Source organism: Doryrhamphus excisus, chromosome 21 (genome assembly GCF_030265055.1).
Source record: "Doryrhamphus excisus isolate RoL2022-K1 chromosome 21, RoL_Dexc_1.0, whole genome shotgun sequence".
Classification (NCBI taxonomy): domain Eukaryota; kingdom Metazoa; phylum Chordata; class Actinopteri; order Syngnathiformes; family Syngnathidae; genus Doryrhamphus; species Doryrhamphus excisus.
The window spans coordinates 11082192-11097045 of record NC_080486.1 but is presented as its reverse complement, the minus strand read 5'-3'; the positions used below and the strand labels follow the sequence as shown (position 1 = coordinate 11097045).

Sequence of the window (14854 nt, the reverse complement as noted above, 5' to 3'; positions counted from 1 at the left end):
ACGCATGAGTCTTGCAGTCGGAGAAATTGGGCTTCTTTGAAGGCCTCTTAAAGCTGCAGTGTGCTGGTTTCGACAACAGGTGTCAGCATAGAGCAAGAGTATCTGCTAGCAACACAAGGGAGGGTCTTTCAATTCCAACATCAAGTGCTAGTGAAGGAAGTTGTTATGTGTTATGTTATGTGCTAAAAATAAATGCTACTTTTAAAAATAATCTATTATGTCTATGCATTGACTTAAAAGACAAACACGGGAACCTCCTTTAGGGGGTCCCTGGCCGCGGGAAAAAAACACCCTACCAAAGGAGGTGACCCCTTGAAGCCTCAATGCAGCAGCTCCTGTGCAGAACCCCGGCTTGTTTATTTGGAGGTCCATACCCCCCCCCCCCCCCTCCACAGCCGGACTGCTGAGCCAAACGTAAAGCTAATTAAGGAAACAAGTCGTAACCTGCGACGGCACTTTTTAACAATGGCCGGCGTTCAGACAGAGGAAGCGAGGATGCTCTTGACATCTCTTGGTCAAGTGGCTTTTTCATCCCATTAGCTCGTACTTGGGGTACGTTTACATAAGCTTTCACATACAGATTCCCCGAGACAGGAAAAAAAAACCCTCACTGCTCTGTATTAAATATAAAATACTTGCATACGTGTTATCATACTTGATGGTGGCCATGTTTTCCTATCAGTTTTCCAATAAGTAGGATCTTTGATTGGCAGGGTTTTTCTTTCAGAATGTTTAAAAACAGCAGAGCACTCCTCTCACATATAGGATCTTTGATTGACATTTTCTACCAGTTGGTCCGTAAAAACAGCAGAGCACTCCTGTTATGTATAGGATCTTTGATTGACATTTTTAATCAGTTGGTCTGTAAAAACAGAAGAGCACTCTTGTCATTTATAGGATCTTTGATTGACATTTTTAATCAGTTGGTCTGTAAAAACAGCAGAGCACTCATGTCATATATTGGATCTTTGATTGACATTTTCTACCAGTTGGTCCATAAAAACAGCAGAGCACTCCTGTCATATATAGGATCTTTGATTGACATTTTCAACAGTTGGTCTGTAAAAACAGAAGAGCACTCCTGTGATATATAGGATCTTTGACACTTTCTATCAGTTGATCCATAAAACCAGCAGAGCACTCCTGTCATATATAGGATCTTTGATTGCCATTTTAATCAGTTGGTCTGTAAAAACAGAAGACCACTCCTGTCATATATAGGATCTTTGATTTACATTTTCAACAGTTGGTCCATAAAAACAGCAGAGCACTCCTCTCACATATAGGATCTTTGATTGACATTCTCTACCAGTTGGTCCATAAAAACAGCAGAGCATTCCTCACATATGTAGGATCTTTGATTGACATTTTATCATGCTTGATGGCGGTCATGTTTTCCAATCAATCTTGCTCAAATGTGGTCTTTATAATGACAAATGTTGATTATTTTTTTTATTAAAAAAAGCACCATCCATATTGACTCCGACCCGTAAAAACGCATTCATGTAGCTCCAGAATCATTGCTCTGTACTGGAAGGAAAGGTCATATCAGCTAATTTAACGATAAGCAGTGTGTGACCCTCGTTTCGGCCACCCTAGAGGAGGTCTGGTTTCCAACTCCCACCCCCCCCAACCCACCCCATGCTGCATGTCTTCTTATCTTACCAGTGGAATGCAGTGCAACAGCTGTGCAGGGGGAAAGGCAGGGTGGGCTGGCTGAAACCCCCCTGTTAGACCCCCTCCTAGCAGCAGCAGCAGCAGCAGCAGTGGCGGCAACCCCCCCACACCCCCCATCCTTTCCTCCCTTCTCCTTCCCTCCCTCTCTCTCTCTCTCTCTCTCTCTCTCTCGTTCTCTCTCTCTCTTCAAGAGACATTCCGGGCTCCTGAAAGGCAACTTAAAAGTGAGCGACTCGGCAGGGCTGCTCCACATTGGAAGGAGCGAGAGAGAGAGAGGGAGGGAAGAGAGAAGGAGGGAGAAGGAGAGTCAGGCACAGTGCTGAAGAGAAGGAGGAGGAGGAGGAGGAGGAGGAGAGCACAAAGAGAAGGAAAGTGGAGCAGGGGAGGGGAACCGGAGGTTGGGTGACGGCGGGAGAGGGAAAGACAAAAGAAGGAGAGAGGGTGCAGACGAGGCGGGCACGAGCGGAGGGGACTGGAGCAAATGGCCACGGAGGAGACGGCGGGGGGAGCCAGGAAAGCCACCAAGAGCAAACTATTTGAGTTCCTGGTCCATGGAGTGGTGAGTGTGCCATTGAAGGGGGGCTGCACTAGTGTGTGTGTGTGTGCGTGTGTGTGTGTGTGTGTGTGTGAGATAGCTGGCCATGTGAAGGTTATTTCCAGCCACCACCACCACCCTCCTCGCCCCTTCAATCCCCTCCCCTCTCCCCTGGATCATACCCGGGTTAAGCTATGGAGGAAGCATGCATGGATGGAGGACGTCTGGAGCAGCATCACGCATGATTGTAGATGCAGCAGCAGCCAGCTCCCCTTCTTCGCTTCTCTTCAACCGAGCATGCTTCCCTGGGAGTCACATCGGAGGAGGGGGCTGGGGGGGGTTGGCGAAGAGGGATGGGGGGCAGAAGATGACGAGTCCACATTCAAAACAACACGCTCATCCTTCCGGGCAGCGTGCCGGCGATCCCGGGTGGAGGGAGCGATGGAGGGACGCACGGAGGGTGGTGTGGTGGGGTGGGGGGTGGGGGGGTGTGGACCCCGTAAGGTCACCGGACGTCAATGTTGTGGAGGGCGAGGCGAGGCGATGCAGAACAATCGCTCCATTCATGTGGAGCGAGCGTGAAATGTCAGGGCGCTCATGGTTGGAGGTTAGGATGACTGTTAGCAGTGTTTGTGCGCCGGTGACACGCCGCCTTCCATCAGACGCTCAAAGTCACTGCTAACTTCCTGTATGCCGCGCACTTGACTTGACAGGCGGACCGGACCCTCCAAGTTCACTTTACTGGTTTTTGCATAGATTTGATTCAGATTTTGGCAGATTCCTAAAAAAGAGCGACAGACTCTTCTCTATAGAGGATCTTTGACAAGCAGTAGAATCCTAAGAAACAGCATCAAACTCAAATAGATGATTTGCGACTAACATTTTGGCAGAAGGTTCTTTTCTTTCAGAATGTTTTAAAAACAGAAGAGCACTCCTGTTATATATAGGATCTTTGATTGACATTTTTAATCAATTGGTCTGTAAAAACAGAAGAGCACTCCTGTCATACGTATATAGGATCTTTGATTGACATTTGCTACCAGTTGGTCCGTAAAAACAGCAGAGCACTCCTGTCATATATAGGATCTTTGATTGACATTTTTAATCAGTTGGTCTATAAAAACAGAAGAGCACTCGTGTTAGATATAGGATCTTTGATTGACATTTGCTACCAGTTGGTCCGTAAAAACAGCAGAGCACTCCTGTCATATATAGGATCTTTGATTGACATTTTTAATCAGTTGGTCTATAAAAACAGAAGAGCACTCGTGTTAGATATAGGATCTTTGATTGACATTTGCTACCAGTTGGTCCGTAAAAACAGCAGAGCACTCCTGTCATATATAGGATCTTTGATTGACATTTTTAATCAGTTGGTCTATAAAAACAGAAGAGCACTCGTGTTAGATATAGGATCTTTGATTGACATTTTCTACCAGTTGGTCCGTAAAAACAGCAGAGCACTCCTGTCATTTATAGGATCTTTGATTGACATTTTTAATCAGTTGGTCTATAAAAACAGAAGAGCACTCGTGTTAGATATAGGATCTTTGATTGACATTTTCTACCAGTTGGTCCGTAAAAACAGCAGAGCACTCCTGTCATATATATAGGATCTTTGACTGCCATTTATAATCAGTTGGTCTGTAAAAACAGAAGAGCACTCCTGTTATATATAGGATCTTTGATTGACATTTTCTACCAGTTGGTCCGTAAAAACAGAAGAGCACTCTTGTTATACATAGGATCTTTGATTGACATTTGCTACCAGTTGGTCCATAAAAACAGCACAGCACTCCTGTCATATATAGGATCTTTGATTTACATTTTTTTTTTACCAGTTTGTCAATAAAAACAGCAAAACATTCCTGTCATATATAGGATCTTTGATTGACATTTTTTACCAGTCCGTCGATAAAAACAGGAGAGCGCTCCTGTCATATGTAGGATCTTTGATTGCCATTTTTAATCAGTTGGTCTGTAAAAACAGAAGAGCACTCCTGTCATATATAGGATCTTTGATTGACATTTTTAATCAGTTGGTCTGTAAAAACAGCAGAGCACTCCTGTCATACACAGGATCTTTGATTGACATTGTTTTTACCAGTCCGTTGATAAAAAACACAGCAGAGCACTCCTATGCTATATAGGATCTTTGATTGACATCTTTTTACCAGTCAGTCCATAAAAACAGCAGAGCACTCCTGTCACATATAGGATCTTTGATTGGCAGGGTTATTTTTTCAGTATGTTGTAAAAACAGCAGAGCCCTCCTGCCATATATAGGATCTTTGACTGTTGTTTTGTTTTTACTAATAGGTTGTTAAAAAGAGCAGAGTGTGACTGTTATGTAGAAGAATATCGCACCTCACATGTACTGTACCTAATGAAGTGTCCCATTGGCGTACGATATCTCCCAGGCTTAGACACTACTATTCAAAGTAAATAAAAATAGAAGATGTCATCATCAGACAATCTTTGATTGAGCAGCAGTCCAAAAATAGTCCTGTCTATTAAACAGCTGTCTATTATCTCATCAAATGTAATAAAACCTTCTTAGTCTTTTTTGGAGGCTTCAATGACACAAAAAAAAAAACAGCAAAGTCAGGTGCTGAGGTTTGATTCCGTCACTGTAATCAGCGCTGATGGCGGGCGGTGGACAGGGGACGAGGGACAAGGGGGGGTGGTTGTGGATTTATGTAGTGAGACTGGATGAGGTATTGTCTATTTGACAGGAGCGGTCATTACGCTAGCTTTGCTGCTGAGGCACACACACACACACACTCTTGGGGGAACAATAGAGTGTCTGATTGATGAGCCAGAGGAGTGTGTCCTCTCAACAGACCAATTAACCTTGATGAGGCTCGGCCTGCTCCAAGCCAAATATTTCTTCTCTTTTCCTCCTCCGCAAAAAAAAAAAAAAAAAACCTTTTAGGATGGAAAAGTCTTGTTGAATAGCTGCGTCAGATTCCTCCTCGTTGAATACTTTTATTTATTTTTCAGCTTGTGGCCACTTGAGGCCTCGTGTTTCCACTCCGTCTTCCTCGTGGAGTAAAGTAAAGTCTCATTCAGACAAGACGGAGGCACGTGGTGCACAGATTAGCACGCGTACGAATGCCGTAAGTCAAAGAAACGAATGAACAAACCGAGGATGTCGGTTATGTTGGTTAACTCTTTCCCGCACAAGGAGCCATCTTGAAAGTGCGTTGGAGTTTCTTATTCTGGCGGAATTCCCTCACTGAACCGCAGCTCCTCATTGCTGGCAGCACTCAAGCACACACACACACCATAACAAACCCCAAGTTGGCGACCTTCTCGTCTTAGAAGCAATTGCGCTCCTAAGAGTCTTCAAGGTGACAACCCCGGAACCGTAAGCCCCCACCCCCTCTCACCATATGACCATATGTTGTTTTATCTCACCCCCCCCCCCCCCACCGCCAACAAGAGTGACAGCAGCGCCTGCTTCTTGATCACTAGATCTTGCGCTTCAACCAAAAAAAAAAGAGCCGATACGACAATGTGTCTTTTGTCTACGCCTTTTAATCTTTTGTTTGACTTATCAAATAATATGCCATTTATAGTCATGAAGGGTTTTTTTTCCAGCGTATTTTCAGCACTTTTTAGTTTTTTTTTTTTTTTTAGTAGACGGTCTTTGTTTGTCTCCACGTGACTACTTTGTGGTCAGTGTAAAGATCACATCAGACTTCTGAAAGTGACAAAAACATCCTCGTTCTTTTTTACTCTATTTTTGAAAATGGTGGCACCTAAGCAGAGAGAAGTAACTTTTAAATAGCATAATGTATTTTTTTTAATTCATGGTGCGTTTCTACAGTATATAATTCCGGTGCAATTTGTAAGTAATGGTGTTGTTTTGTGGTGGTTGAACACACAGTATGACTGCGCTTTGGTTAGAGTCACGCTGTCCCCCGGCCAAATGGAGGCGGGACGCAGCTGTTGCCATGCGAGTGGCAGGCGCAGGTGAGCGTGAGCCAGTTGTTCCCAAGCGTCACGAGTCAGTAGCGTTTGCATTGTTTAGCAGGGGCGTGTGTGTCTTTTCTACAAAGAGAAACAAAAAAAAAAACAAAACTGTGCAGCTGTGTTAAAATTACACGGCTCCCGGATTCAATGAAAAGTTATTATTTGTGGCTCAGAATGGAGGGGGGGAAAAAAAGGCAAATTAATTCAGCTTACATCAAATGTTGTGTTTGCAGCGTCCTGGCATGCCGTCTGGGGCGAGGATGCCCCACCAGGGAGCTCCCATGGGCCCCCCCGGTCCGCCCTACGGAGGGAACCCGGCGGTGCGGCCCGGCCTGCCCTCCCCGGTGATGGAGGCCAGTCGCAAGAGGCCCGCCCCCTCCCAGCAGGTCCAGCAGCAGCAGCAACAACAGCAGCAGCAGCAACAGCAGCAGGCCGTACAGAACCGGGCCAGAAAGTGAGTGTGGATCCCCATTCCCAATTCTGCATACAAATCTACCTTAAAAAAAGATAATGATGAAAGTACAGTAGATACAATACAGCACAGACCTCTGCCAAGGCAGCATAATCCTAATTTTGACCATATCTGTCCAACTTTCCAGCAGTTTTGCTCAACACAATAAGCGGGTCAAGTGGTGCGTGGAATTTTTGAAAATAATCAAATCCCAATGTTGCAATTTCAAGGTTTACAAAATACTTAAATTTTGAATGAAGTTCTTATAGGTACTCTCAGACGTCTTGTTTTCAACATGAACTGTCCACGCAAGTGGAAAAAAAAGTCACAATAGGATGATTTGAGCTGCATATGAGCCTCTCAACTGTCACTCAAGTGTAAAAAGAAGTTAAGCATCTAAATAAAAAGACTTAATGATGGATAGAACCACAACATAAAGTCCCTGCCTTGTGCCCCCATCACGTCAATGACATCCCACGTTTCTCCTCAATACATCAAGAGAGCTTTTCTGCTCCTCTCCGTCAGCAATTAAAGCGGCGTATCGGACAGGTGGGAACATCAGCATTCCGAGCGCCGCCCTGCACGGTCATCGACGTGGCGGGTGTGCCCATTAAAAGGAGGATCGATATGCAGTGAAGGTGTTTCCTTCGTCGGCATCGCCATTGATCAACTTACAATTAGGCTGTGTTGTCAAAGTGTTGTTCAACATCCGGCCCTGGAACCCCCCCCCCCCGGGGAGGATCTGATTGATGGTTCAGGAGGGGTCACCCATTCGGGTCGTGCAACTTTTACTCCCAGCACTGGCTTTGTGAGGTTTGCGCGTCCTCTGGCAAACAAGTTGATGCCCCCCCGCCACCTCCACCATCACCCCCATCCCCACCCACCCACTCTCCTGCATGGCAGTTTGGACCTGACACAGCTGCCAGCTGAGCGCCGCCACCTGTGCTTCCAGTGTCATTGAGACATTTAACACGTTGACGCTAAAAATAGCCTCTCTCTCTCTCTCCTCATTTTTAATCAGATGGAATACATTAAGGTAGCTAGCAGTGGAGGATTTAACTACAATATAGGGCGGCCTGAGGGGCAACAGCACCCCTAGTGGACACTTTTATAGCGCAACATCGACTGCTCACTTCATTAGGTACAAAAGCTAATGAAATCCAATGTGTTCATTTACTGATTGATGTTTATTGATTGTAGTACTTTAAATGTTTACACTTTTTATTGTAAATTATGATCATAATAAATATTTAAAAATGTATATTTATTTTTTATCATTAAAAATATTTATTTTATTATAATATTATTGTAATTAATATATATTAATAATATCAAATATTAATAGATGTGATATTTATAATAATATTTAGAATACTCATAATAAATATTTTTATTGTAAATTATGATCATGATAAATATTTTAAAATGTATATTTATTTTTTATCGTAAAATATATGATTTATTGTATTATAATGTTATTATAATTAATATATATTAATTATATGAAATATTAATAGATGTGATATTTATAATAATATTTAGAATACTCATAATAAATAATTGTTTGTCGTACTTCAAATGTTTACATGTTTTATTGTAAATTATGATCATGATAAATATTTAAAAATGTATATTTATTTTTTATCGTAAAAATATATTATTTATAGTATTATAATATTATTAGAATTAACATATATTAATAATATAAAATAATCATAGCTGTGATATTTATAATAATATTTATAATACTCATAATAAATAATTAAACACCCATAAAAATGTATATTTTTGATACTTTAACAGCGCCTGGATTATGCTGCCGCATCGAGGCGCCACTGTATGCTATGCCGGCTCGCTCCTTCCCCTCCAAACGCTCCTGCTAGCTTAACATTGATGCTCCAAATTTAGCTGGTGGATAATTGTGCTGCAAATTATCCTCGATAATTGTCATGATAATTATTGTCACGAGAGGTGTGATTCACATTTGAACCACAAGATGGTAGAAAGTGTTTAAAGTGTAGCGAGCTACACCGTCTGTGAGCGCGCACCATTTACATTGTTGTGAACATGTGAACGTCGCATTGGGAATCATGATGGTGTCAATAGTATGACTCGGTGGAAAAGAACATTTGCTAGCAGGTGTTAAGCAGATGCTTTACTCATTACTGTGGCGCGCTTTCCTCTCCTCTTTTCTTTAACCTTTTCCATTTCATTTAGTTTTTGTCCTTGAAGTTGCACCGGCAAAAGAGGATGCCTCCGGTTGCCTAGCAACACAGCCGGCGACCATCGGCGCTGATGCTTGTAGTGATTTTTAGTCGGGAAGGTTACACAAAATGCAGTTTGTTGTATCGTGGTGGCGTAAATGTTGTGGTACGTCAGCGTGTGCGTTATCGCTGTGTGTTGTCTGTGTTGTGTGTGAGAAGCACGTTTGTTTTGGTTCACGGAGGAGTGTTTTGGGGTCAGCGTCCACACCTGCTTGTTCTAACACACACACAACACACACACACACACAAAACCAGGAGCTACTCCAAACCTTTGTGCGCCCCCCTCCCTCCCCATGTGTCCTCTAACGGGTCAACCTCACCGATCCTCAGGAAGCCGCTTGGATTCCCCGGAGCCAGCGAGATGCCGACGAGGCCCATGGACTTGCGAGAGCCCCAATCAGATCCCACGCTCGGATCAAAGTAGGACTTTTGTTCTGCTGCATGCCCCCCCCCCCCCCCCCCCCCCAACCCCTCCCACCTCTCTCACCTCCCCTTCTGAATGGCCACACCGGCTCTCCTAGCCGCCAACGGTAGTAGTGGTGCATGCTTTGGACTGGAGCATGGCATGATGGGAAAAGGATTGCCTTTTTTTTTTTCTCTCTCTCTTGGACACGCCCCCCTCCTCCTAGACAGGCAAAAAGCACACTCCTGACACCAGTCCCCGCCCTCCCTGCGGCCATCTTGTGCACTTTTTTGGCATGCTGATGACGAAGCTGCAATTACGGAAAGAAGCAACGTGCCGCTTTTTTGCTTTGGAAGCAAAAAGCAAAGAAACAAAGAAAGAAAAATATGCTTTTTTTTTTGCACAAATGCATGAATTGAGTTGCAGAGAAATGTTAACAAAAGCCCCTAAACACATCATTTTCAAATTGTGTGTGTGTGTGAATGGATGTAACACTTTTTGGCTGTCAAAGGCTCTCCAGGTGGACTGCTGCATTTCAGAGAGACTACACACACACATACACATACACACACACATACACACACACACACACAGCTGGGACGCTGGATACGGCCCAGCATTTTAGCAGATGGCCCGGGTGCTACGCTATCAGTCACCATAGTAACATGCTCCCTTTTTCCCCCTCTTTCTCTCCGACTCACCAGTGCTAAGAGGAGGAAAATGGCAGACAAGATTCTTCCGCAAAGGGTGAGGCTGCATTATATCTGTTTTTTTTTCTTCATCTTTTTTTCCTTCTGTCTTATCGTGTTATCGTGTGCAGAGGAAAGAGACGGTGCTAGCTTTCCATATCAGGTGCTATCGTCTAATTATTGCGGCGGGTGGAAAGGGTGGGGGTTAGGTGGAAAGGGCGCCAATTTTGCCTCGCCACATCGCCCCCCCCCCCACCACACACACACACACACACACATCGAAACAGTGGATAGATAGCACAAGTCAGGGAAGAAGGCAGAATGTTTGCAGTCCTCCATCCTCCTCCGCCTGCTCTGTAGATAGAAGAGGAATGAGGAGGAACAATGGAGGCAGTCATTTAGAAAAGGAGGAGAAGGAGTCGTTGACATCTTTACTTTACATCTTCAGGACAGTCGGGTGTGATGAGAGCAGCAGCACATGCAGATGTCCTTCACGTACACGCAATATGTGCATATGTGTGTGTGTGTGAAATACATTGTACAAATGACCGTCATGGCGTCCATAAATGTAATGTTAAAGTAAACACAGACCTCCATTGTTTACTTCATTGTAAATAAGTAGGATTCCTTATTCATTCATTCATTCATTTTCTACCGCTTTTTCCTCACGAGGGTCGCGGGGGTGCTGGAGCCTATCCCAGCTGTCTTTGGGCAAGAGGCGGGGTACACCCTGGCCTGGTCGCCAGCCAATCCCAGGGCACATATAGACAAACAACCATTCACACTCACATTCATACCTATGGACAATTTAGAGTCGCTAATTAACCTAGCATGTTTTTGGAATGTGGGAGGAAACCGGAGTACCCGGAGAAAACCCACACATGCACGGGGAGAACATGCAAACTCCACACAGAGATGAACCCTGGTCTCCTAGCTGTGAGGTCTACGCGCTAACCACTAGACCGCTGTGCCGCCCGGATTCCTTTATTTATAAATGGAATATTTTTGTAGTTAAAGTATAGAAAACCTATTTAGGTTACCTATTCAGAGCCCTCCAGGCATGAAATAACACCCCTATAGTCAACCGTTGGGGGTTCAGAGTTGAGTTTTAGCTGGATTACGGTCCGTGTTGTTACTATTATTATTATTATTATGATTATGTTGTTATGATCTGTGATTGGCTGGCGACCAGTCCAAGGTGTACCCCGCCTCTCGCCCGAAGACAGTTGGGATAGGCTCCAGCACCCCCGCATCCCTCGTGAGGATAAGCAGTAGAAAATGAACGAATGAATGTTGTCATGATTTAACATGGAATAAGAGGCTGTTCGAGTCTGGTGCTTGTGTGTCTCACCGAACATTACAGTAACATTCCTTGTGACCAATGTAGAATACTATATCATGCTTAATTTATGATATGTGATTTATGAATGAAAAACTTATGTACAAATTTAGTAAAAAAAAAAGTTCAATATTGTGTTTTTTTTTCCCCTTTAAATCACCTTAATCCAGATCCGCGAGCTGGTCCCCGAGTCCCAGGCCTACATGGACCTGCTGGCCTTCGAGCGCAAACTGGACCAGACCATCATGCGCAAGCGCGTGGACATCCAGGAGGCGCTGAAGCGGCCCATGAAGGTAAGACGATAATCCTCGTCGCACGTCCGTCCACATAGCACCATAAGCGTGGAACCGTACCGTGGTTTTACGACCGTCCCCCTCCTCTCCCGCGCGCCTGTGTCAGCAGCAGAAGCGCAAACTGAGGCTGTACATATCCAACACCTTTAACCCGGCTCGGCCCGACGCCGACGACTCGGACGGGAGCATCGCGTCGTGGGAGCTCCGAGTGGAGGGCAAGCTGCTGGATGACGTGAGTAACGTGGTCATGTGTGGATTCATGAGGCCGAGTCTGTTATTACGATTAGCAGCAAAAAGCTAACCAATCAATTAACCCGGTTTCGTTTGTCGTCTGTGTTTCAGCCAGGAAAACAGAAGAAGAAGTTCTCCTCGTTTTTTAAGAGCCTGGTCATCGAGTTGGACAAAGACCTCTACGGTCCTGACAACCACCTGGTGGAGGTCAGTTCCAACATGGCCGCTTCTTCTTGTCCTAAAAAGGGAACCGAGTTTGCCAAAACTAAAATAGACTTTTTATTTCCCAGCACTGCCAGGATGCTTGTTTAAAAAAAAAAAAAAAAAAAAGACTTGTTCTCAAGGTTGCGGCTTTTATGAGTTGTTTAAGTGCTTAATCCTTTTTTTTGGGGGGGGGGGGTGCTGGATGGATGAAAGATTGTAAGGCTTGTTATGTCATCTATTTCGAAAGGATTGTTGTTATTGTTATTGCTATTTTTTGGTCTGGCTACTTTATTAGCTCTTTTTCTATATATGTCTTTAAGGTTGCATTGCATTAAAATTGCAATATTTAATTATTTAATTATTAATTCTTTGTAATATATTATTTAATTGATTTTATGAAAATAATGTAATTTTAATTTAATTATTTTATATTATTTTATTTATTATATTTTTATAATTAATAATTCTATTAAATAATTTAATTTAAATTATAAATTAAATTATTTATTTATATGGGATTTATTTTTATTGCATTATAAGTTGACAGAATTCAACCAAAACCATTTAAATTATGACTTTATGTTATATACCATGGTAAATGGTAATGCTTGTAATGACTCCAATCACCAGAAGGGGGAGACAAAGAAAAATGTTGTGTGCTTTCAGTGGCACCGCACGGCTACCACCCAGGAAACAGACGGCTTCCAGGTGAAGAGGCCCGGAGACGTGAGCGTGCGTTGTACGCTGCTACTGATGCTGGACTACCAGGTGAGGAGACCGCCGATGACCTCCACCCCCCTTGCCCCGCCCCTTGAGTATCTCTCCTTAACACCGCTTACCCCTCAGCCCCCTCAGTTCAAGCTGGACCCCCGGCTGGCACGCCTGCTGGGCATCCACACTCAGACCCGCTCGTGCATCATCCAAGCGCTGTGGCAGTACGTGAAGACCAACAAGCTGCAAGACTCCCACGACAAGGAGTACATCAACTGTGACAAGTACTTCCAGCAGGTACTGGTTCCACACGTTGGTGGCACTCGTGTACTTTTTACCGCCTCTTATAAATCGCCTCTTTTCACAGATTTTTGACTGTCCCCGACTGAAGTTCTCAGAGATCCCTCAGCGCCTCACCAACCTTCTGCTGCCCCCCGACCCCATCGTCATTAACCACGTCATCAGGTACAGGCGCGACATTCCATGGAACAATCAGGAATTAAAAAGTTAAAAATGTATTTGCTTCCAAAGAAAAATTCAAAACAGGAAGTTGCTGCATTGGGAATAGGAAGGCGATTAGCTATTGTCTGAACATTGTTGTTTTAAGTTTAAAAAAAAAAAAAGAAAAACCCAAAAAAATAGTACAATATTTTACATTTATCAACATTATTATTATTATATATTTGTATATTATTTTATGTGATTTAAAATTAATAAAAAGCACATCCTTTACATTTCCCCTACCTTCCTGCTCTCAGCGTGGACCCCAACGACCAGAAGAAAACGGCCTGCTACGACATTGACGTGGAGGTGGAAGACCCCCTGAAGAGCCAGATGAGCAGCTTCCTGCTGTCCACCGCCAACCAGCAGGAAATCGCCACGCTGGACAACAAGGTGATAGCAGCACTTCCTGGTGGAAACGGGTGGGAAAACCACTTCATGAACTTTATTGATGCATTTCCTCCTTTTCAGATCCACGAGACCATCGAGTCTATCAACCAGCTAAAGATCCAAAGGGACTTCATGCTCAGCTTCTCCCGAGACCCCAAAGGCTACATCCAGGACTGGCTCAAGTCCCAGAGCAGAGACCTCAAGGTTCACTTCCTGCTATTAATACGCTTATGTTACTGTACAACAACATCTGGTGTCCTCCATACAGTCAAGATGATCCATGTTAGTTACGTTTTAAATTTAATCTCTTTCTTGTAGTTAATGACAGACGTGGTGGGGAACCCCGAGGAGGAACGCAGAGCGGCCTTTTATCATGAGCCCTGGTCCCAGGAAGCTGTCAGCCGCTACTTCTACTGTAAGGTGAGTCAACATCACCTCAGGATGTCCCGCAAACCACACCCGAAACCATCAGTTTCCTTTCTGATGTCCATTTTTATCTTCATACACTTCTCCAACAGATCCAGCAGAGGAGACAGGAGCTGGAGCAGGCCTTGGCAGTCCGCAACACCTAAACAGAGACCCTCTGCAGTCGTGTGCGTGTGTTTGGGTGCATGTGTTTGAGGCCAAACAACTGGTACTGCATCATATTAAGAGATGTTTCTAATATTTTGCCACCCCATTATGTAGCTAAATAAGGTCATGGATGTTAGAAACAGATCTCCATGTGATTCAGTTATTAACATTAAAAAAAAAAACAATCATAGTAATTATAATGTAACACAACATGTTACATTAATACACATTTGTTAGGGTCGTTGCAGTTCCACTTAAATCCTATAGGCGTCGGTAGTGCTCCTTTTAAACTGCTGCCGATTGCCAAGACAATAGAAGAAGACATTTCTACCCGCTTCTACCTGGACTGGGAATGCTAAAAACATCGTTAACAACAAAAGGTTGGCTTCTTTTTAATTCGTTATTTTTACGTGACATATGTGTTTTAAAAAAAAAAGTGGAATAATGGGATATGCAGGCACACGTTTATACGCAGAAAACACCGTTCCTAGCATGTTTTTCGTCGACCTGGGCCGCCATTTTGAGTGTTAATACTTGTATTCCGAGTATTAAAAGGGAACATACTAAATAAAGGGTGTTTCGAAGCCTAACTTGATTAAGGGCAGCTTAGTAAAT

The 14854-nt window shown here is 43.8% G+C and overlaps 1 protein-coding gene across 4 annotated transcripts; it reads left to right on the top strand.

Annotated features, from left to right (window-relative positions):
• The first annotated feature begins 2075 nt into the window (after nucleotides 1-2075).
• On the top strand, nucleotides 2076-14811 carry smarcd3b (SWI/SNF related, matrix associated, actin dependent regulator of chromatin, subfamily d, member 3b). 4 transcript variants are annotated; one of them, XM_058060765.1, is made up of 14 exons: nucleotides 2077-2236; nucleotides 6424-6644; nucleotides 9236-9325; nucleotides 10013-10055; nucleotides 11507-11629; nucleotides 11739-11861; nucleotides 11972-12067; nucleotides 12731-12832; nucleotides 12911-13072; nucleotides 13143-13240; nucleotides 13534-13669; nucleotides 13748-13870; nucleotides 13985-14086; nucleotides 14185-14811. In XM_058060765.1, the coding sequence occupies exons 1-14, from the start codon at nucleotides 2159-2161 to the stop codon at nucleotides 14236-14238; spliced, it is 1551 nt and encodes a 516-aa protein (XP_057916748.1). In that variant the 5' UTR covers nucleotides 2077-2158; the 3' UTR covers nucleotides 14239-14811. The 4 variants fall into 4 exon arrangements, with proteins under 4 accessions (XP_057916746.1, XP_057916748.1, XP_057916747.1 ...); XM_058060764.1 differs by having other exon boundaries at nucleotides 11736-11861; XM_058060763.1 differs by having other exon boundaries at nucleotides 2076-2236; nucleotides 13534-13870.
• Nucleotides 14812-14854: the final 43 nt, after the last annotated feature.

What these genes read in the sequence shown, in the direction of transcription:
- smarcd3b (XM_058060763.1), top strand. Translation starts at nt 2,159, where the DNA reads ATGGCCACGGAGGAGACGGCGGGGGGAGCCAGGAAAGCCACCAAGAGC. An exon ending in TACTGATGCTGGACTACCAG is followed by an intron (nt 12,833 to 12,910) that starts GTGAGGAGACCG and finishes CTTACCCCTCAG; the next exon opens with CCCCCTCAGTTCAAGCTGGA. An exon ending in GTGACAAGTACTTCCAGCAG is followed by an intron (nt 13,073 to 13,142) that starts GTACTGGTTCCA and finishes CTCTTTTCACAG; the next exon opens with ATTTTTGACTGTCCCCGACT.